Source organism: Labeo rohita, chromosome 13 (assembly GCF_022985175.1).
Source record: "Labeo rohita strain BAU-BD-2019 chromosome 13, IGBB_LRoh.1.0, whole genome shotgun sequence".
NCBI lineage: Eukaryota > Metazoa > Chordata > Actinopteri > Cypriniformes > Cyprinidae > Labeo > Labeo rohita.
Window position 1 is genome coordinate 29,964,879 of NC_066881.1, and position 19,622 is coordinate 29,984,500.

The 19,622-nt window shown below is 33.9% G+C and overlaps 1 protein-coding gene across 16 annotated transcripts in view; it reads right to left on the reverse strand.

Annotated features, from left to right (window-relative positions):
• Nucleotides 1-5,153: 5,153 nt before the first annotated feature.
• Nucleotides 5,154-19,622, reverse strand: part of ablim1a (actin binding LIM protein 1a) — a 54,571-nt gene continuing 40,102 nt past the window's right edge. For 4 of the 16 annotated variants that reach the window (XM_051125864.1, XM_051125863.1, XM_051125849.1 and 1 more), the window contains exons 13-21: nucleotides 18,820-18,846; nucleotides 18,462-18,591; nucleotides 17,588-17,671; nucleotides 17,179-17,226; nucleotides 12,576-12,725; nucleotides 10,078-10,163; nucleotides 9,881-9,989; nucleotides 9,045-9,106; nucleotides 8,465-8,942 (exon numbers count right to left, since the gene is read on the reverse strand). In XM_051125864.1, coding sequence (XP_050981821.1) covers nucleotides 8,829-8,942; nucleotides 9,045-9,106; nucleotides 9,881-9,989; nucleotides 10,078-10,163; nucleotides 12,576-12,725; nucleotides 17,179-17,226; nucleotides 17,588-17,671; nucleotides 18,462-18,591; nucleotides 18,820-18,846 — 810 coding nt within the window. In that variant the 3' untranslated portion in view covers nucleotides 8,465-8,828. The other 12 variants (XM_051125851.1, XM_051125855.1, XM_051125858.1 and 9 more) reach the window with 10 other exon arrangements.

A 19,622-nucleotide genomic window follows, 5' to 3' on the forward strand; every position in this document is an offset into this window, starting at 1 on the left:
CCCTCAGAGCAAAAACAACTCAACGGACAAACCAAAACCATGCGTTAGGGAATCTGGAGATAATCAGCTTTGAAAGCAGTTTGGTTGAGTCACAAAATGTTTTGGACCCTGTTTACACGTGTGCTTAAAAGCAAAGTGGGCCATTTTTGCACCACTAGTAACACCAAACAAGTTAAAAAATAAACTCAACAAGCAGTATCCCTCCGAACCTAGGCTATAGGTTGATTATTGTCTAAAAAATAAAAATGAAGTAGATTACAAATCCATTTTGTACCACTAGTCACATTGCACACTTTATCTGTAGTAGTAAACAAGGCCTGTGCGTGACACTGTATAACTGCACATGACACTGCACATTTCTGGACTCTTCTCTCAGTCCTGCGAACAAATCAACAAGTCAACAAGCAGAAGCAGGACATAAAGTCATCAGTCAAAGCAGAATATGTTAAAAACACATAAGAGAAATCATTTATGAGATTAAGACCCATTCAGCGAGACGACAGGAATCCTCATCCGCTTGTAGAGTCAACTTTCACAGACTTTAGTTATGAATATGACACTGAATAGAGGAGTCTGGGAAATGGGCTATGGTCCATAAGTTTTGACTCGGATGGGAGGAAACTCTTTCTGCCTCACTGACTTTGAAAAGTTCACATGACGCACTGACATTTCATTAGCATGGCCCTTTTTGTCTCTGTGAATCGTGAGGATTTGTGATTTTTTTTGTAAACCAGTTGTTGATTTCTCAATCATTTTTTCTGAAACAAACAATTCAGCGCTGAAAGTCTAATGATGCTGTGGACAAAAGCAAGACAAGAAACAGCTGAAAAAACAGTGATGTCTGCAACCAATACAAAATAACAGAAAAAAAAGACATAAAGAATGACAGACAGAATGATGGATAGAACGATATATTGAAAGAACAATATACAGAATGAGATAGAAAAAGACAGATAAATTGACAAATAAGTAGATAGATAGATACAGTTGAGGTCAAAAGTTTACATACACTTTGCAGAATCTGCAAAATGTTAATTATTTTACCAAAAAAAAGAGGGAAAATGCATATTTTTTTTATTTAGTACTGATCTGAATAAGACATTTCACATAAAAGATGTTTACATATAGTCCACAAGAGAAAATAATTGTTAAATTTATAAAAATGACCTTGTTCATAAATTTACATTGGCTTGATTCTTAATACTTGTTACCTGAATTATAAACAGCTGTGTTTTTTTGTTTAGTGATAGTTGTTTACGAGTGCCTTGTTTGTGCTGAACAGTTACACTGCCTGCTGTTCTTCAGAAAAATCCTGCAGGAACCACAAATTCTTTGGTTTTTCAGCATTTTTGTGTATTTGAACCCTTTCCAACAATGACTGTATGGTTTTGAGATCCATCTTTTCACACTGAGGACAACTGAGGGACTCATATGCAACTTTTACAGAAGGTTCAAACGCTCACTGAAGCCTTACAAGGAAACACAATGCATTAAGAGCCTTTTGGAATTTGAAGATCAGGGTAAATTTAACTTATTTTGTCTTCTGGGAAACATGTAAGTATCTTCTGTAGCTTCTGAAGGGCAGTACTAAATGAAAAAAAATATTAATGATATTTAGGCAAAATAAGAAAAATATACACATCTTTACTCTGTTCAAAAGTTTACCATCCCGGCTCTTAATACATCACCTTTCCTTCTGGAGCATCAGTGAGTGTTTGAACCTTTTGTAATAGTTGCATATGAGTCCCTCAGTTGTCCTCAGTGTAAAAAGATGGATCTCAAAATCATACAGTCATTGTTGGAAAGGGTTCAAATACACCAAAATGCTGAAAAAACAAAGAATTTGTGGAACCTGAAAGTTTTTTCTGAAGAACAGCAGGCAGTTTAACTGTCCAGGACAAAAAAGGGACACAGAATTAACTATTAAGAATCACAGTATTAAGAATCAAGTGTATGTGAACTTTTGAACGGGGTCATTTTTATAAATTCAACTTTTATTTTCTCTTGTGGATTATATGCAACATGTAGATACCCATGTAGGAACCTGCTCTAGATCACATTAAGTTCAACAGGTTCAAGATTCATTAGATAAGAAAGAGCTGGAAAGAGACTCAAAGATGGATGTGCATTTATAAATACAGAAGAATTCTACAGCAGGGCATCTGAATATCCATATATGCAGGAAAAAGAATGCATATTTTCAGAGGCATACAGACAGAAAAACAACAGAATGAGTGCACATAAGATTGCCATGTCTGTCGAGCTGGTTTGCTCTGGACAATAAACCCAGACTTTATGGCTTTTTATGATCTGTTTGCTCTTTCCTGCTAATCCGGGTCAACATCTGACAGATAACACACAACACATACATACCTTCCAGCCACCAAGACACACACGCAGAGAGAGAAGGAGAGAGAAAATTTATAAGTAATCAATTTGGATGACTAGGCAGCAACTTATTGTAACTTATGCCACACAAACAGCGTTTGAGACTCAACCCATCACAAATGATTACAACAGAGGTAAGCTATTTATATTAAAGGAATAGTTCACTCAAAAATTAAAACCTATTCATCCTCAGGCCATCAAAGATGTAGATGAGTTTGTTTTCCTTATCAGGACAGATTTGGAGGAATTTAGCATTACATCACTTGCTTTGCAGTCAATGGGTGCCATCAGAATGAGAGTCCAAACAGCTGATAAAAACATCACAATAAATCCACAGGTAATCCACCACTCCAGTACATGAATTAACAGCTTGTGCAGTGAAAAGCTGCGTGCTTGTTAAACAAACAAATCCAACATTAAGGTGTTTTTAACTTTAAACCATAGAGTTGTCTATCCATATTGCTTTCTGCATTGAAAAAGTATGATTTAGGAGAGAAATATGCACAGATCAAGCACCGTTGTTCTGTTGAGAAGACAACAGGGGATTGACTTTTCCACTGATGGATGCGGTATCATGGATCATGGACTGGTATTTTGGCCTGAAGCGACGGTTTAGAGTCAAAATGCCTTAATGATGGCATTTGTTTCTTGAAAACACACAGCTTTTCACTTCACAAGATGTTAACTGATGGACTGGAGTCGTGTGGATTACTTTTGGATTACAGTGATGTTTTTATCAGCTGTTTGGACTCACATTCTGATGGCACCCATTCACTGCAGAGGATCTACTGGTGAGCAAGTCATGTAATGCTAAATTTCCCCAAATCTGTTCCAATGCTGAAACAAATTCAACTACATCTTAGATGGCTTGATGGCGAGTACTTTTTTGTTGGTTCAGTTATTTTTATGTATTGAATTAATTGCATTTGTAATCAATAATATTCTTGTTTTATCTGTCATCTTTGATGGATTTTGTTTACTTCAGGAAAAAAAGGGGGAGGGGGGGGCTAAAGATTAATTACATGCCCTGCAGATCCGCATGAGTTTAATTAAGGACGCGACTGTTAATAGCCCAACCTACAAAGACAAACAGGAGTCACAAAATTGATCGCTGTCTGGCAGCGCACACACACACAGACACACGCAAATAGTGTAAACATAAAGCATTGCCAAGAGAGAGTCTCTGCATTAGGTTTTGCCTACATTATAGAAATCAAGCGTGCAAAAAAAGTATAAGTAACCTAAAATCAGCTTACATATGCATGCTAAATAAAGTCTTAGAAAATCCAAGAACATTTAAAAAGGTTTCTGTGAGGGTTAGTGGATAGAAAACATAAAAAGCTCATTATGAAAATAACTGAAGTCAATGGAAAGTCCCCATTATGACAGAAAACAAATGTGTGTTTAAGCTCTGGAAAGCTGTGAAGTTGGCAAGTTTCACCAGTCATATCGCTCTGTCTGCTAAACGTCTTTTAGCACGTATTACATCATTCACTAGTGATACTGCACTATATAATCCAAGATAAATATCTGTAAAAGGTTGGACTGTTTGCTGAAACATCATCATAAGATCAAATACAGTTCTATTGTGATGTTTTTTTTTTATTATAACTGTGAAATGAAATCGGACGGTTAAGAAATACATCATTTGAAGGTCTTAATTTAAATAGGCCTAGAGATTTATAGGTAGTTACTAATTTGCTAATTACCTAAGTGTCTCTCTTGACCTTTCTGGCAGTTCTGATTTATCAGCCCTATTGATTCATATTATTGAGCTTTTATTTTATATCAAGGTCAAATGATTGGAAACAAAAGGTCATATGCAGCTGCAATGATCTGAGACAAAGAGATACAGAGGATACTAGAGGATCATACTAGAGGATTCTTATATTTAACAGACAGAGCTTATACTTGTTTGGACACCAGCAAATATACACAATGAGACACTGTGGCCCTCTAGTGGAGAAATTCTGTATTAAAACCATTCTTATATAGGGCCTATGCAAGATCTTATGAAAAATTAAAAATTCAGTATACTTAGGTTGTAATTTAAAAAATCATCATGAAAGGGTAAACCAGAAATAACTTAGCAAGGAAATATCATCATGCTTGACACAGTTAAAGTCAGCCAATGAGGGAGTTTGTTTACAACCTGAAGATCATTTTGATATTTTTAACCCTCTTAAAATTTTATCGGACAAGATGAAACGTATGAGATACAAACCAAATAATAATGTAAAACATTACAGATCTGATTAAATCCATCGTTTACTTACTACTGATGTTTGTGTTGTGGAATTTCAAGGGCGTATTTTAATAGTGATGCTAGGCCCTACCAATATCCAGCGACTACTACTATCCCTATAGACCATTTGGTCAGATGTAAACATACTGGTCCCGATACACTTCCTGTTTTTTTTTTTTTTTAACTTTACACAAACATCACAAAAAAATACAACCAGCATAACATTTGACTGGATGAAAATGTTATATTAGCACCTTTAAGATGTATTTGTATATGTGAAAAAAAAAAAAAAAAAAAAAAAAAAAAAACAGTAAGTGCTAATATATTTTATCCAACATATTAAGATGCTTTGTATAGTACAGAATGACTCATGTCATTTTCCCAGTACTACAAATTTTCATGCATCTCTGCTATTTATGATTTTAAGACAGCCACTCCAGTTAAATATTTTACAATAGCACCTAATTATATGAATATGTTTATGTGTATGTGATGAAGAAAGAGAGAGAAGCGAAAGAAGTAAATGTAATCTATTTCCCCAAATTTTATTCAAACCTGTCACTGTAGTTAATCATGGCGTTTAATGAGAATGTTTTCATCTGAATTCATTGATTTGGTCCAGCTGATAATTCACTGTGCAAGCTTCACAGGAAGTCCAGTGCACTCTAGTGTGCATGAAGAAATACCACACAATAATACATCTGATTTGATTAAGGAGGATGAAATAAAAAATAAAAAAACAGCTGTAGACTGTAGCTCTTATAGAGCTCGTTCTCTTGTAATGCCTTTGGTTTTTTCTTTAAGTTGCACATTAAGACATTTCCCTTTACTCAGAAATACAATTTAAATACAACTGGCAGTGAGTATCCGCTCCTTAAAAAAAAAGTCAAATGCAGTTCATTTTTTTTAACCTTAACATTGTATTCTTCTATTTAAATATACAATATACTAGGGACATCAGCATTGATTCAACAGTTAACTCAGTATCAGAAAGCACAAAGGTGAAGTGTGTCACTTCTGAACCATTAGTGGTATCAAATGGAAAAGCTAGTAACCAATCATGTAGGTCTGACCGATGAAAAATTGATTTTTCAATTTTATTTAGTGCTGCTGTTGGCACAGAAATGATACACTTGACCTTTAATTAACAGATGTTAATTGGAGGCTGGTACAGTAGCAAAGGCTGAATACATGGATATGTGCTAGTATGGATTACGTCTCGCTGAATGCATTCCAAACGTACATGAACAGGTACAAAGACACAGACACCCACACAGTGTAGCATCTACAATCCCTCCCTGAACCAAAAGAGACGCAAACAGAGGAGTCTTTACTGGAACAGTGAATTAAATGGATTATAACTGCAAATTTACAAAGGTTCAGATAAGCAGACCTGCATGAACATGATTTACAAAGATATGCAAGAAGAACAAAGAACAAAAGGAGGAAGACTCATTTCTGGAAGAGAGAAAATTAAAGCGACAGAGACACTAAAAAATAAAGTGGTGAGATTTTTGGAGATACAGCTGAAATGTTTAGACCCTCTGTTTATTATAAACTGACATCATATGATAATATTGCAGCATGGCGCTTTCTTCTGGCTATAATTGTAGCAAGAAACAACAGAAGATGAGTAAACAGCTGTACGATACATCATGTGAGTGTGTGCAGATGTTGCAGATCCTGCTTAGAAGAGTCTGGCTTTCTTCTTCAGTTCGTTGCGTTTCCACAGAGGTAACCTATCGAATTCCTGAATTTCCATCCCAAAGATTTCAAAGAACAACTCTGGAGCCAGGTGGCGCTAGAAACGCAGGTGAATAAGAAGAAAAAGAATTTAAAAAAATAACTCAAAAAAATAGTAGAGTCTAAATTTACGATTTATGTTTTAGAACTGTATAAAATTAGTTCCATTTGGATTACACATATCAGACTGGCTTTAACATTAGCAAACTTATTTCTGCCACAGGATAAAAAAGAAAAAAAAAATCTAGTCTCCCAATTCAGACTTTTTGCAAGAAGTAAACTCAGAATTCAAAGTTTATATCTTGCAATTCTGACATTTTTGCTCTCAGAATTCTGAGTTTACATCTCACTTTTTTGATTCTGCCACAGTAAAAAAATAAAAACTGCATTTGCCTTTTTTGATTTGCACAATTCTGTTCTTTTTTGTCCCTTTTCTCGTAATTGCAAGTATATACACTACCAGCCAAAAGTTTTTGAACAGTAAGATTTGTTTTTTTTAAAGAAGTCTCTTCTGGTCACCAAGCCTGCATTTACTGGATCCAAAGTACAGCAAAAACAGTACAATTTTGAAATATTTAAAATGACTTTTCTATATGAATATAGTTTAAAATGCAATTTATTCCTGTAAATTCAAAGCTGAATTTTTAGCATCATTACTCAAGTCCCATGATCCTTCAGAAATCATTCTAATATTCCGATTTGCTGCTCAAAAAACATTATTATTATTATGTTGAAAACAGCTGAGTAGAATTTTTTCAGGTTTCTTTGATAAATAGAAAGTTCAGAAGAACAGCATTAATCTGAAATAGAAATCTTTCGTAACATTATAAATGTACATATCATTACTTTTGATCAATTTTATGCATCCTTGCTAATAAAATTATTAATTCTTATAAATTACACTGACTTTTTATTATTTCAGATAAATGTTGATCTTTGGATCTTTTCATTCGTCAGATAATCCTGAAAAAAATGTCCTGAACTGTTATAAATATAGATAATAATAATAATAAAAAGTTTCTTGAACAGCAAATCAGCATATTACAATGATTTTTGAAAGATCATGTGACACTAAAGACTGGAGTAATGATGCTGAAAATTCAGCTTTGATCACAGGAATAAATAACACTTTAAAATATATTCAAATAGAAAGTAGTTATTTTAAATAGTAAAAATATGTCACAATATTACTGCTTTTTCTGTATTTTGAATCTAATAAATGCAGGCTTGGTGAGCAGAAGAGACTTCTTTAAAAAACTTTTAAAATCTTACTGTTCAAAAACTTTTGACTGGTAGTGTATATCATCTATTAAGATTTTTTCTTCTCATAATTGTGAGTTTCTTTTCATAATTCAGAGAAAAAAGTAAGAAACAAACTCAGAATTAGAAGAAAAAAGTAAATTGTGACATAAAAAGTCTCAATTGTTTTATTTTTATTTATACAGTTAAGAAATGGGTGAAATCATAGCACAGCTTATTATTAACGATTTGCATCTGTTTGGTTATTGTGCATATAAAACACACAGTTTATTAGTACTATTACAGAAATCGTACCCGTTTCTTATCGATTCAATTAAAGTATGACAGACAAATATGTTAGCTTGTGTTAAAACTGCATAATCCAAATGGATTTAATATGTAATACAAATACAAAAATAGTACAATCTTAAAGTGGGCATTTTTGTTATATCATAATAGTGTTTTCTTGCACATATACTGTGAGAAATTACCTCTAGTCTGGTTCTGTCCACATCTCTGGGCAGTTTGGAGCGACTGCGGCTGGTTACCATAAGCATTTCATATGGATATACCTTCAAATGACACATGTCAATCAGTACAAAAAATTAACATCTGCACAAACTCTTTATAATGATTGAAATGTAGAGTCTAATAAATCAGGTGCATAGTTACAATACATCTAAATAATTTGCTAAATGCTGAACAACCTAATAATGGATCTCATATTCAATATCAGATAATGTTATGCTAGTTTAATGTAACACTTGCTTTCGGTTCCAGCATATTAGGCATAGACACTCCTCTGTCCATTCTGGTGGCTGTACGGTGGCCATCATGCATGGGCTAGAAACAAATCATTAACAGAGAAAGAACATGAAGCTAGCACTTTAATGAGAGGTCAACTGTATCTTTCAATCTGATTTCACATCATGTAGTATGAATAAGTATAAGCATGTATTTTAAAGCATATTATTATTAATAATATCAAAGATGCAGTAAGGATAGATGGAAACACAGAGTGTTTCAAATAAGTAGTTGCATCTACATACCTGAAACTCTGTTAAAAAGAAAAAAAAGATTTGTTTTTATATTCATACATGAAAATAGCCACTTTGAGAAATGCTAGCTATCTCAATTTCTGCACTACATGGTGCTGTATCATCTATATGCATTTAGACTACATCTACAATATATATGATTATTATTGCTCTCATTACATAATAATGTATGTAATAAAAGTTAAACTAAAAGACAGATGAAACCAACCTCTCATTCCACCGCACACGTCTCCATAACTGTTATACTGAGTGAAATCAGTCGACTGAGGCTGGATCAAAATACACAATAGAAATAGACAAAATTATATCATATTACATTATATTAATAAGTAACATTAAATACTGAGTGACAAATAATAAAGGGATCTTACCCGATGCAGTCCATTTCGCCCATATCCTGGTAGTGAGCCTGTTTTAGAGGGTGAATTTTGACCTGCAATTTTAATAACATAGTACAAATTTACTATGAAAAAATAGGTTTAATAATGCATATATGTATGAGCGTGTAAGTGTTTTTCATATTAAGTATACTTTAACAATTTATCTAAAATAATATGCAATGCAATATATATATTAATATGCATCTCAGTCCATTAACTCTGCTTTTTTTAAGGGACACTTCACCCAAAAAATTTAAATTCTGTCATCATTAACTTCCCTAATGCATTTCTTCCTTCTGTGGAACACATAAGATGTTTTGAAGAATGTTTGTAATCAAACAAGAAAGACAAAAGTTCCATACAAATGAACAACAAAACTCATCCATATCATGTCCCATTGACTTTCAGTGTCTTTTTTGTTTATATTATTAATGTCGATGGGTTATCAACATTCTTTAATTTTTCTGGCTGAATATACATTTAAATTTTAATTACAATATCCTATACCTTTATTTCACAAAACCACAGAGTGTTGTTGTTATTATGAGTGTAGCAAATAAAAGTAGACTCCTTACAAATTCTATTGATGTATCGCTCTTATCTGTACGGAGCAATTGAAATTCTTTTTGGCGTTATCAGAAAAACTGCCACAAAGCCACTGTGTTTTTCGACCCCAGAGGGTTAAAATTAAGGCATTCAGGTGGAATTGTAAATTCATTCTCAATTATATTGGGAATGGCTCACAACCCTGTTTCTCAATCATTAAGAAAGTCAAGATACAGAATATGAACGTCTAATATGCAATCTATTGTACTGAGGAGCATTACTGCTTCCATGTTCGTAGCGCTGTGCTGACAGGCTCCGTGCATGACGTTCGCGGATCATCTCTTTCTCCATCTCTTCTTTAAGTATCATTTTCCCCAAACCCGACTGGATCTTGAATCAGAAACAAGAATCATTTTAGACTTTGTGTTGCATTGTTGAGCAGTTTGCATCATTCTTTTAGTAACAGACATCTCCTGACCTTGTTGAGATGTTCCTCCTGAATCTGTCTGCGTTTCTGGATCTCCTCCTCGTCTTCCTCTCTTGACCTTCTCCTTCCATCTGTTCCTGAGCGGCACAACAACAACAAAAACACATTAATAGGACACATTCACACATACAAACACATGAATAAAGGATGGTGGAGGAGAGCTAATGCAAAAGTAAATAGCCAGTCTGTGTTTTTCTACCTCCTGATACTTACAGAACTACAGTTTACAGAATAGAATGAAATGATCAATTGTGTATTACATCAAGAAAAATGATTACAGTAACACATGGACAGAAAGACAACACAAATGTTTGAAGTCGATCTCAGTATTTGCCCAGCTAACAAAAATAGGCTCAAAGAACATTTTGCTAGCTAGGTATGAAATTATTATTTCTAAATTGTATCTGAATCCAGTTTTGGAAATGTTTTAAAAATGTTTTTACTTGTTCATTGGAATGTTAATGGAACATTCCATTTTACAATTTTGCAAACATTATTGGAATGTTCGTTTTGAAAGTTCTTTGAACGTTCCAAAACTAGTAGTAACATTTAAAAATGTTAGATAAACATCCAACTAAAATGTTTCAGAAAAGCGTTCCATAAGTAATGTATAAATTATGCTTTATGCTTTTAATATTCTATTTACATCAAGAATTTGTGTTCATATCTTAGAGTGAAACTTGCCAGAATGCTCTAAAAAGATTCTGTTAGCTGGGCGATTTCAAACTTTATTTTATTTTTTAAAATTTCATTTTTATGCCAATTCGGCATTAAAAGACCTTTTTTTTTTTTTAAATGGAAAGAACGGCATAATTTAAAATAAAAGAGTAAACAATAAACAAACTCCTACAGGACTGTAAAAAAACTACTGTATTTAAGATTTCAATTTGATATTAAGTATTAAACTATTAATATCTAAATCAGGAACAAAGTTAAAAAAAGTACAGGTTTTATAGAAACCTGATTTTTTTATTTTTTCAGAGCAGAATCAGCTTAAAGGGTTACTCCACCCCAAAATGAAAATGTTGTCATTAATCACTTACCCCTATGTCGTTCCAAACCAATAAAAGCTTTGTTCATTTTCGGAACACAATTTAGAATATTTTGGATGAAAACTGGGAGGCTTTTGGCTGGCTTTTGGCTGTTTTGGATTTTCATGACTTTCTGTCTTCAGTCATGAAGAAATTATGTTTCTTGAGGAAAACATTTCATTATTTTTCTCCATATAATGGACTTCATTGGTGATCCGAAAAACCATAATTTCTTTATGACTGAAGACAGAAAGACATGAACATCTTGGACGACAAAGGGGTAAGTAAATTATTTGTAAATTGTTGTTCTGGAAGTGGACTTCTCCTTTAATGAAGCTACGAGAATACTTTTTGTACGCGAAGAAAATAACGACTTTATTCAACAATTCGTCTCATCTGCGTCAACGTAGCGCCATTAGAAGTAACCAGTAACCACTGGACGCAAACTGCGTACACTGTGCTGTGTCAGCCGCACTGCAAGGATATTAATCTATTTACATTTATTTACGCTTTGATGTGAATGAAAACTGCGTATCTGTGTGGTGGACAGTGTTGCCAAGTTTGCTGTTTTCCCGCGGAATTGGGCTACATTTGTACTGTTGCCGCGGGTTGTTTTTGATGTCTGCGACCCCAATAAGGTCATATTTAGCCCCTGAAATGCGGATTTACCAGGGGTACCCAGACAAAAAAAACATCTATTTTATCCCCCGGAACACGATTTTTAATGGGGGATCCCCCTTGAAATGCAATTGGGCTAGTTTTCAGTAGCAATTTGGTGGGTTTTGTTGTGAAAACCTGGCAACCCTATTGGTGCGGCTGACAGAACAGCGTATGCAGTTTCCACCCAGCGTATATTCTCTGGTGACTCAGATGAGATGAATTGTTGAATAAAATCGTTATTTTTATTTTCTTTGCGTACAAAAAGTATTCTTGTCACTTCATAAATTCAGATTGAACCACTGATGGCAGATGGACTTTTTTGACGATGTCTTTCATACCTTTCTAGGCCTTGACAGTGGTATTTACTTGGCATTCAATGGGACAGTCAAAAGCCTCCCAGTTTTTCTCCAAAATATCTTAAATTGTGTTCCGAAGACAAACAAAGCTTTTACTGGTTTGGAACGACATGGGGGTAAGTGATTAATGACAAAATTTTCATTTTGGGGAGGAGTAACCCTTTAATTAACACTAACATTTTGCTTTATCTACAAAAATCTGTTAAATCATCTGCTTTAAATCCTCAGGGCAAGGTTATAGTTCACCAAAAAATGAAAAACTTACTCACCCTTTTTTTTTGTGAAACACACCTCAATTTTTTCACAGCACAAAAAAATAATACAGAGACTACAATACATGAGGGTGACTAAACAATGGGAAATGTTCAATTTTGGGTGAACTTCAAGGCAGAAGCAACAAGACTGTGGGGAACAGATGTATTATGGGTCACCAGCACAGTACCTAGGGCAGCATGGGAGATCGGAAAGGACCAGCAGCAGTCTGTCTCTATCTTTGCTGGGTAGTCTGGACCAGGGGCGTACGCTGAGGGGAATTTGGCGGATTTGATGATGTCATCAGCAGACTTGCTCTGGGCTGCAAAGGCAGCTGAATCTAGATCAATAAACCGGGGGGAGGCTGTGGACCATCAGTGTGGCTAGACCGACAGATAGCAGAAAATGCCTGCTACAAGCCATATGTGGCATATGGTCATGGGTTTAAGGCCTCTTATAAGCCACATTCACTATTTACAACAAAGAAAATGCAGAATTTACTACTGGAGGCTATTGGCTGTCTGCTTGCATGCTAAACATGCATAGCTATATCATAAATCATTCAGCCAAAATAAGCCATGCAGCAATCTGACAAACCATGACTGGGGTTAGAACACATTGCAAGTGTTAATACGCAGACGGCGGGATCAGACCTGCTGAATCCATCTACTGATGACTATAGCAACTCTAAAGGGGATTATTATGAGGTAAAAGAGTTTTATAGTACTATGAAATCATACAGTAACAGTCAAAAGAAAAATGTCCTCCATGGTGAAAAAAGACATTTGAAACTAAGCTTAAAAAAAAAGCCTCTCTTATTCAAAATTTACTGACAGCAGACTGATTAATAAAAATGAAGACTGCGATATTTACATTATTTTCAGTAGTAAGGATGAAGACACTTGCCATTATACCTAAACACCAGAAGTAACAATGAATAACTAGTAAAATATGGGAAATTCGGCCAAACGTTGTGCTGTTCCTGGCTGTGTGTAGTAATGTTATTTATTTTTAATTTTTTTTTTAAATATTTTGAAATTACAATTTTTGCGTTTTCTGTTTTCTTTTTTTTTTTCCATTTTCAATTGAGTAATTTTGTTGTATGTTTTTTTTTTTTTTATATGTCCAAATATTTTATTAATATTTTATTTTAACACATCAAGTAAAAATAAATGAAAAGGAGAAATGTTGCTTTGGGAAAAACTAATATATATATATTTTATTTATTTGAGCTATTTATTTTATTATTATTTTTTTTTTCTAAGTTTAAGTTAATTATCCTGGTGTGTAGCACCTACACTCTGTGTTTAATTACAATATACCTCAACAAAAGAAACAAGCAGCTAAAGTTTATTTTTAACAAGATCCCATCATTTTGTGCTGATATTAACAGATTTAGCCGCACATGCAGAGATTATTTAGGACGGAATAGAACAATATGAACTCAACAGCAAACCTGCAGCTCATAAGCAGGAGCAAAAGCATTATATCTCATTTTACATGCGAAGAAGGCATTTACATATAAGGAATAGCAGCAAAATAAATGAAAACAACAACAAAAAACAACCAATTTAATTTTAACAGTCAGAGGGAGTGAAAAATTGTCAACTTATAATGTATTGGCATAGATATTACATATTAATATTATAAGTAGACCGCAGGGAAAAAAAAAAAAAAAAAATAATAATAAACAAAATTGCATGATAATGACCCCCTTAAATGTTAACGAATTGAAGATTTACATTTTTATTTCTTTTTTTTTTTTGGTTGTTGACAAACAATAATATAAGGGTGTCATTTCTTTTCTTCTTTTTTTTTTAAATAACAAATATGATATGAAATTACAGGCTTGTAAATGAGGGGTCAGTAAATACATTAGCAGATAGTATGCATATCTAACTTTAAAGGGATAGTTCAGACAAAAATGAAAATTGTGTCATTAATTACTCACCCTCATGTCATTCCAAACCCGTAAGACCTTCGTTCATCTTCAAAACACAAATTAAGATATTTTTGATGAAATCTGAGAGCTTTCTGACCCTGTATAGACAGCAACACAACTACCACATTCAAGGCCCAGAAAGGTATTAAGGACATCATTAAAATAGTCCACGTGACATCAGTGGTTCAACCAGAATTTTATGAAGCTACAAGAATACTTTTTGTATGCAACGGAAACAAAAATAACTTCAATCACTTAGACTATATCTTTCTGGGCCTTGAACGTGGTAGTTGTGTTGCTGTCTATGCAGGGTCAGAAAGCTCTTTTTTTAATTAAATATATCTTAATTTGTGTCCCGAAAATGAACAAAGGTCTTATGGGTTTGGAACGACATGAGGGTGAGTATTAATGACAGAAGTGTCATTTTTTGGTGAACTATCCATTTAAAAAATCTTGCAATTTTTTGCAAGTTTTGTCATTTATGAATATGAATGAAAGCTCATCAGGCACTCATCAGAAGAAGATGCTTTAATGATGATTGATTTATCGGTTGATTAATATTTATAGTGAAATGAGTTCAGTTGAGAAGACTTCAAACAATACTTACATGTTTACATTGAGGTGGTGTTTAATGGCACACAAGCAGATATTAATGAGGTGGAGGGACTCACAGTTTCCAAATAAACAAACAAACAAACAAAACAGAAATATGGTAAAATGACATACAAACCATACACAGTCATGATGTGAAATATTCTGAAATTCCTTCACCTTGATTTTCTCGCCATAAAAATCTTCTGGCTAGTTTGGTAAGGAATCTTTAAACAATCTTGGCTGTCAACTAAATTCCCTGCTGTCGTGAGCCAAGCAGCATTAAAGAAAACATGCAGTCTTTGCACAGTATACATTATCAGTCTTGCCTGTACATTTAGTATGTTGTTTTAAATGTCATGCAGATGCTGAGTAAAACTGTGTAAACTGACTTTCACAGTAAACAGAGCAGCTAGTTGCTCAACATGAGTACTTCAATGCTTACAATGATAAAACTATATAACATTTTAAATACAATCAATAAAAAGTAGTAAGTAAATACAGGCAAGCATTCTACCTCAATCAGATGCAATCCTTACAGGAATAGTTCACAAAAAATGAAATTTGCTAAAAATTCTATCACTCTCAGGCCATCCAAGATATAGATTGGTTTGATTCTTCATCAGAACAGATTTGGAGATATTTAGCATTACATCACTCGCTCATCAATGGATCCTCTGCAGTGAATGGGTGCCGTCAGAACGAGAGTCCAAACAGCTGATAAAAACAACACAATAATCCACAAGTAATCCACACCACTTCAGTCCATCAATTAACATCTTGTGAAGTGAAAAGTTGTGTGTTTGTACGAAACAAATCTAAGATTAAGATGTTTTTAACTTTGAAATGGTTGCTTCCAGCTAAAATATGAGTCCTCTATCCATAATATTGCTTTCTCCAGTGAAAAAGTTGCCTTGTCTGAATTACAAGAGAAATATACACAGATCAAGCACCATTTAAAACAGTCCAAAACAGTGGGGACAACAAGGGATGTTGCGACTTTTCTTTTGAGAAAGTGTTATTATGGTTTATGGACTTGTATTATGGACCAAAGTGACAGTTTAAAGTTAAAACATCTTAAAGTGGTCATCGGATGCAAAGTTCACTTTTACATGTTGTTTGAACATTAATGTGTGTTGGCAGTGTATGTACACATCTACCCTATAATGATAAAAATCCATGCAGTAGTTTTTAATTAATCTGTAAACATAATACCCCCTTTTTCAAATCGAGCAATTCTCAGATGCTTGTCGGTGTGGCATCCTAATAACGTGCTAGTTAGCAAGTTTAGAGGCTAAACGCAGCTAAAGTAAACAGGCTTGTCACTCCACAGAGAGAAGAGAGGGGCGGGGTCAGCAGAGCTCATTAACATTTAAAGGAACAATCCCTCAGAATGGAATGAATTATGCAGAGCTGATTTTGGCAAGGTAAAAAGTGTGTTGTTTTACACAACCATTGAGAATTTTTAACCAAAGTATATTATAGACTTTTTTCATTAAGACCCTAAAGAATCATATCAACTTGTGGAAAATGAGCATCCGATGACCCCTTTATTGATGGATTTGTTTCTTACAAACACACAGTTATTTGCTTTACAAGACATTAATTTATGGACTGCAGTTGTGAGGATTACTTGTGGATTTTTAATCAGCTGTCTGGACTCTCATTCTGACGGCACCCATTCACTGCAGAGGATGAAGAAACAAACTTATCTACATCTTGGATGGCCTGAGGGTGAGTGAATTTTTTAGCAAGTTTTCATTTCTGAGTGAACTACTCCTTTAAAAACAGTGATTCCGAACCAGCGGTGCGTGCACCTCAGGGTGTGCATAAAAAGTTGCAACTTCTTATTTGTACCACGGACAGTGTATTTGCTGTTGTGTGATATACTTGAACATCTACGGCATTTCAGTTTGACAATACACAGAGTGCGTATTACTAATTTTGACAAATGTTCTAGCTTTAACAATTATATGAGCATAATTTTTTAATTCAGTTCCATGAAAAGGTAAATTGGTCTAATTCGAATCTGAAAATTAAGACCTGACTAACTCCTAGTAGGTGAATCATAATAATCAGCATTTAAATAACATTAATGATAATGCTAAATAATATCCAGTCATAGGGAGTTATGTGGGAACATAAGACAAAATGGTTGGGAAACACTTTTTGTACATTATAAATCAACAGGCATGTGTGAAAATTCTAATCATCTCTTTATTGTAAAAGCCTTGAATTCAAAGATTCTGAATGACTGTACCATATTGTTTGTAGATAGGGGGTTTTCTGTACATGTTTACTCCTTGATCTGAAAGAAAAGAAAAATTTAATTAGCTCATTTTAGCTCTTAATATAAGAGACATTGGGTTTAAAACATAAAAAACAAAATCAATAAAACATACAAAATGCACCGAGGAACAATCAAGTCTGAGAAACTGATAACTGCACCACATACAGTTTGGATATACTATTACCAAAGAAGGATCTTTACATTTTCAGAACGAAAATGCTAGTGGTATTTGCTCGTGCAGACTTTTCATTTCTGTGTTGCTTTAAGACAGAGAGATAACCAGACACAGAAAGTGCTATATAAATGGTGAACATGTGCTTAGACACAGGGGCATGCTGGGATTGACACACAGTGGGCCGCTGGCAGACTCCAACAGTACCTGGCAGGTGAAAATGTTTAGGAGTCAGAAGGAGAGGAGGGGTGCTGGCCCCTGGGGAACTCCGACCACTGGACGGCTCAGTGCCTCCAAGCACAAACACGGTCAAAGGTCAAAGGTCAATAGGAAGAATAATTCAAATTAGGGCTGGGCGAAATATTCAAATGACAATTAAGTGCATTGACCCATGGTATGGTAGCATCGTAGCATGTGCTGTATTGCAAATTTATGATAATTTATTGAAATGAAAATCTCACCGCATTACAATAATAAAACATTAAAACATTACTTCATTAGAGTAATGATAATCTAATAATCTAATCAGAATCATCATTGAAAATATATAGAACTAAACAGCCATTGCAGCCAGTTCAATTCAAAATAGTTGAGGCAAAGAGGAAATTGCAGTAGTTATAATAAATAAATTATTAAGTTAAAAAAGTTAATTAAGGAATGTTTCCACACTGTTTTTAATAAATAAATACAAGAAAGGTTATTTGATTATTTGATGTATATGCACAGATCTGGTTATTTATTACCAGGCATTGCTGCATTTACATATATCTACATATACAGTAACTTTTACTAAAACAATTTAATACATGAAAAAGTCATACAAGTGAACATTAAGTTCCTTATTGATTATGACAAATATTAAAATTCAAATTAGAATACTTGCTATAACACCCAGCCCTAGTTTTTTTTTTTACAGAAGATTTGGATAGGTTTTCTCTAGTTTAAAGCTATATTTGGATACTGGTGGAGAACAGTGTCATATTAGAAAACTGTAAATAATCCATGGAAGGAAAAGAGAAATTTATTTGATTAAATATTAATATTAGTCTTTCGAGCACAGCAGACAGGGCTCATAGCTCACCGGGTCTGTGGAAGTGCTGTGGTGAGCGAGACAGGGTGGGGGTGTAATTGTGGCGGCTGTAAATGGGCGAGCCGATGGAGCCTTGACTTGTCGACCGGTGGAGGATTCGTTCTCTCATGTCATAGTAACCCTGAAAAGCACAGGAAACACACACTGTTAAAAAAAAAAACTGTTTAAACTCTATTGTTTAACTTGAAAATGTGAGATTTTGATTACAATACAAAATATATAAATTCTTGAATATTTAGAAAAAAAATTAAAGTACATTGCTCCAATTAAAACATACAAATATTCAGTAACATTATGTAACAGTTTCCTTTTTGTCTGCATGCAAAATAAAACTCTAAATCTGACTTACCTCAGCAGTTGGTGTGGGTGATCGGGTCTGAAACAAGAGGGGGAAAAATACATTTACAAATCTTTATTTTTGCAGTGAATCTCAGAAAACATGTCGTGTCTGGGTCAAATTTAACCCCAAAATCAAATATGAGAAATTATATTTTGAGAAATCATATCATAATTTGCTTTGATTTTGATCATAAATTGATTGATTTGATTGACTGATTGATTTATGCATTGCTTTATGCATTTATGTATGCATTTTACCTTTATATTCATGGAAATTAAATACATTATTATCCATATTTACAGCAATACTGCTTAATATTTTTGTGGAAAGAGTGATACTTTTTTTCAGAATTCTTTTACGTTAAAAAACAAAAAATAAGTACTCTGCCTAAAAAAAAAACAAAAACAAAAAAAACAGCTTTTTTAAAAGTATCATGGTTGCGTCATATGTGCTGTACTGTCTTGAATTTATGGTTATTTATTTATTACTACGGTGGAGCAAAGAGCAAAACAAATCACAATTCTGAAAACAAAATAACAAATTACAAAGGCAATGCAAATCTAAAAAACACAATAACAATTCAGGAAAAACAACAGCAATTCTGAAAACATTATAACAAGTCAGAAAACACAACGACAAATCAGAAAAGGTAGGTATAGTTTGAGACAACGCCACTGGTTTAAGAATAGATTACCGCTGACTGGACAAGACATCTGTTACTCAAGGTATACAAGAAGAACAGAAGAGTCGTGAAAGTTCGGAGATGGTCTTAAAGTAGCTCAGTTTATGCTAATGCGAGGGTGTTTCTAATA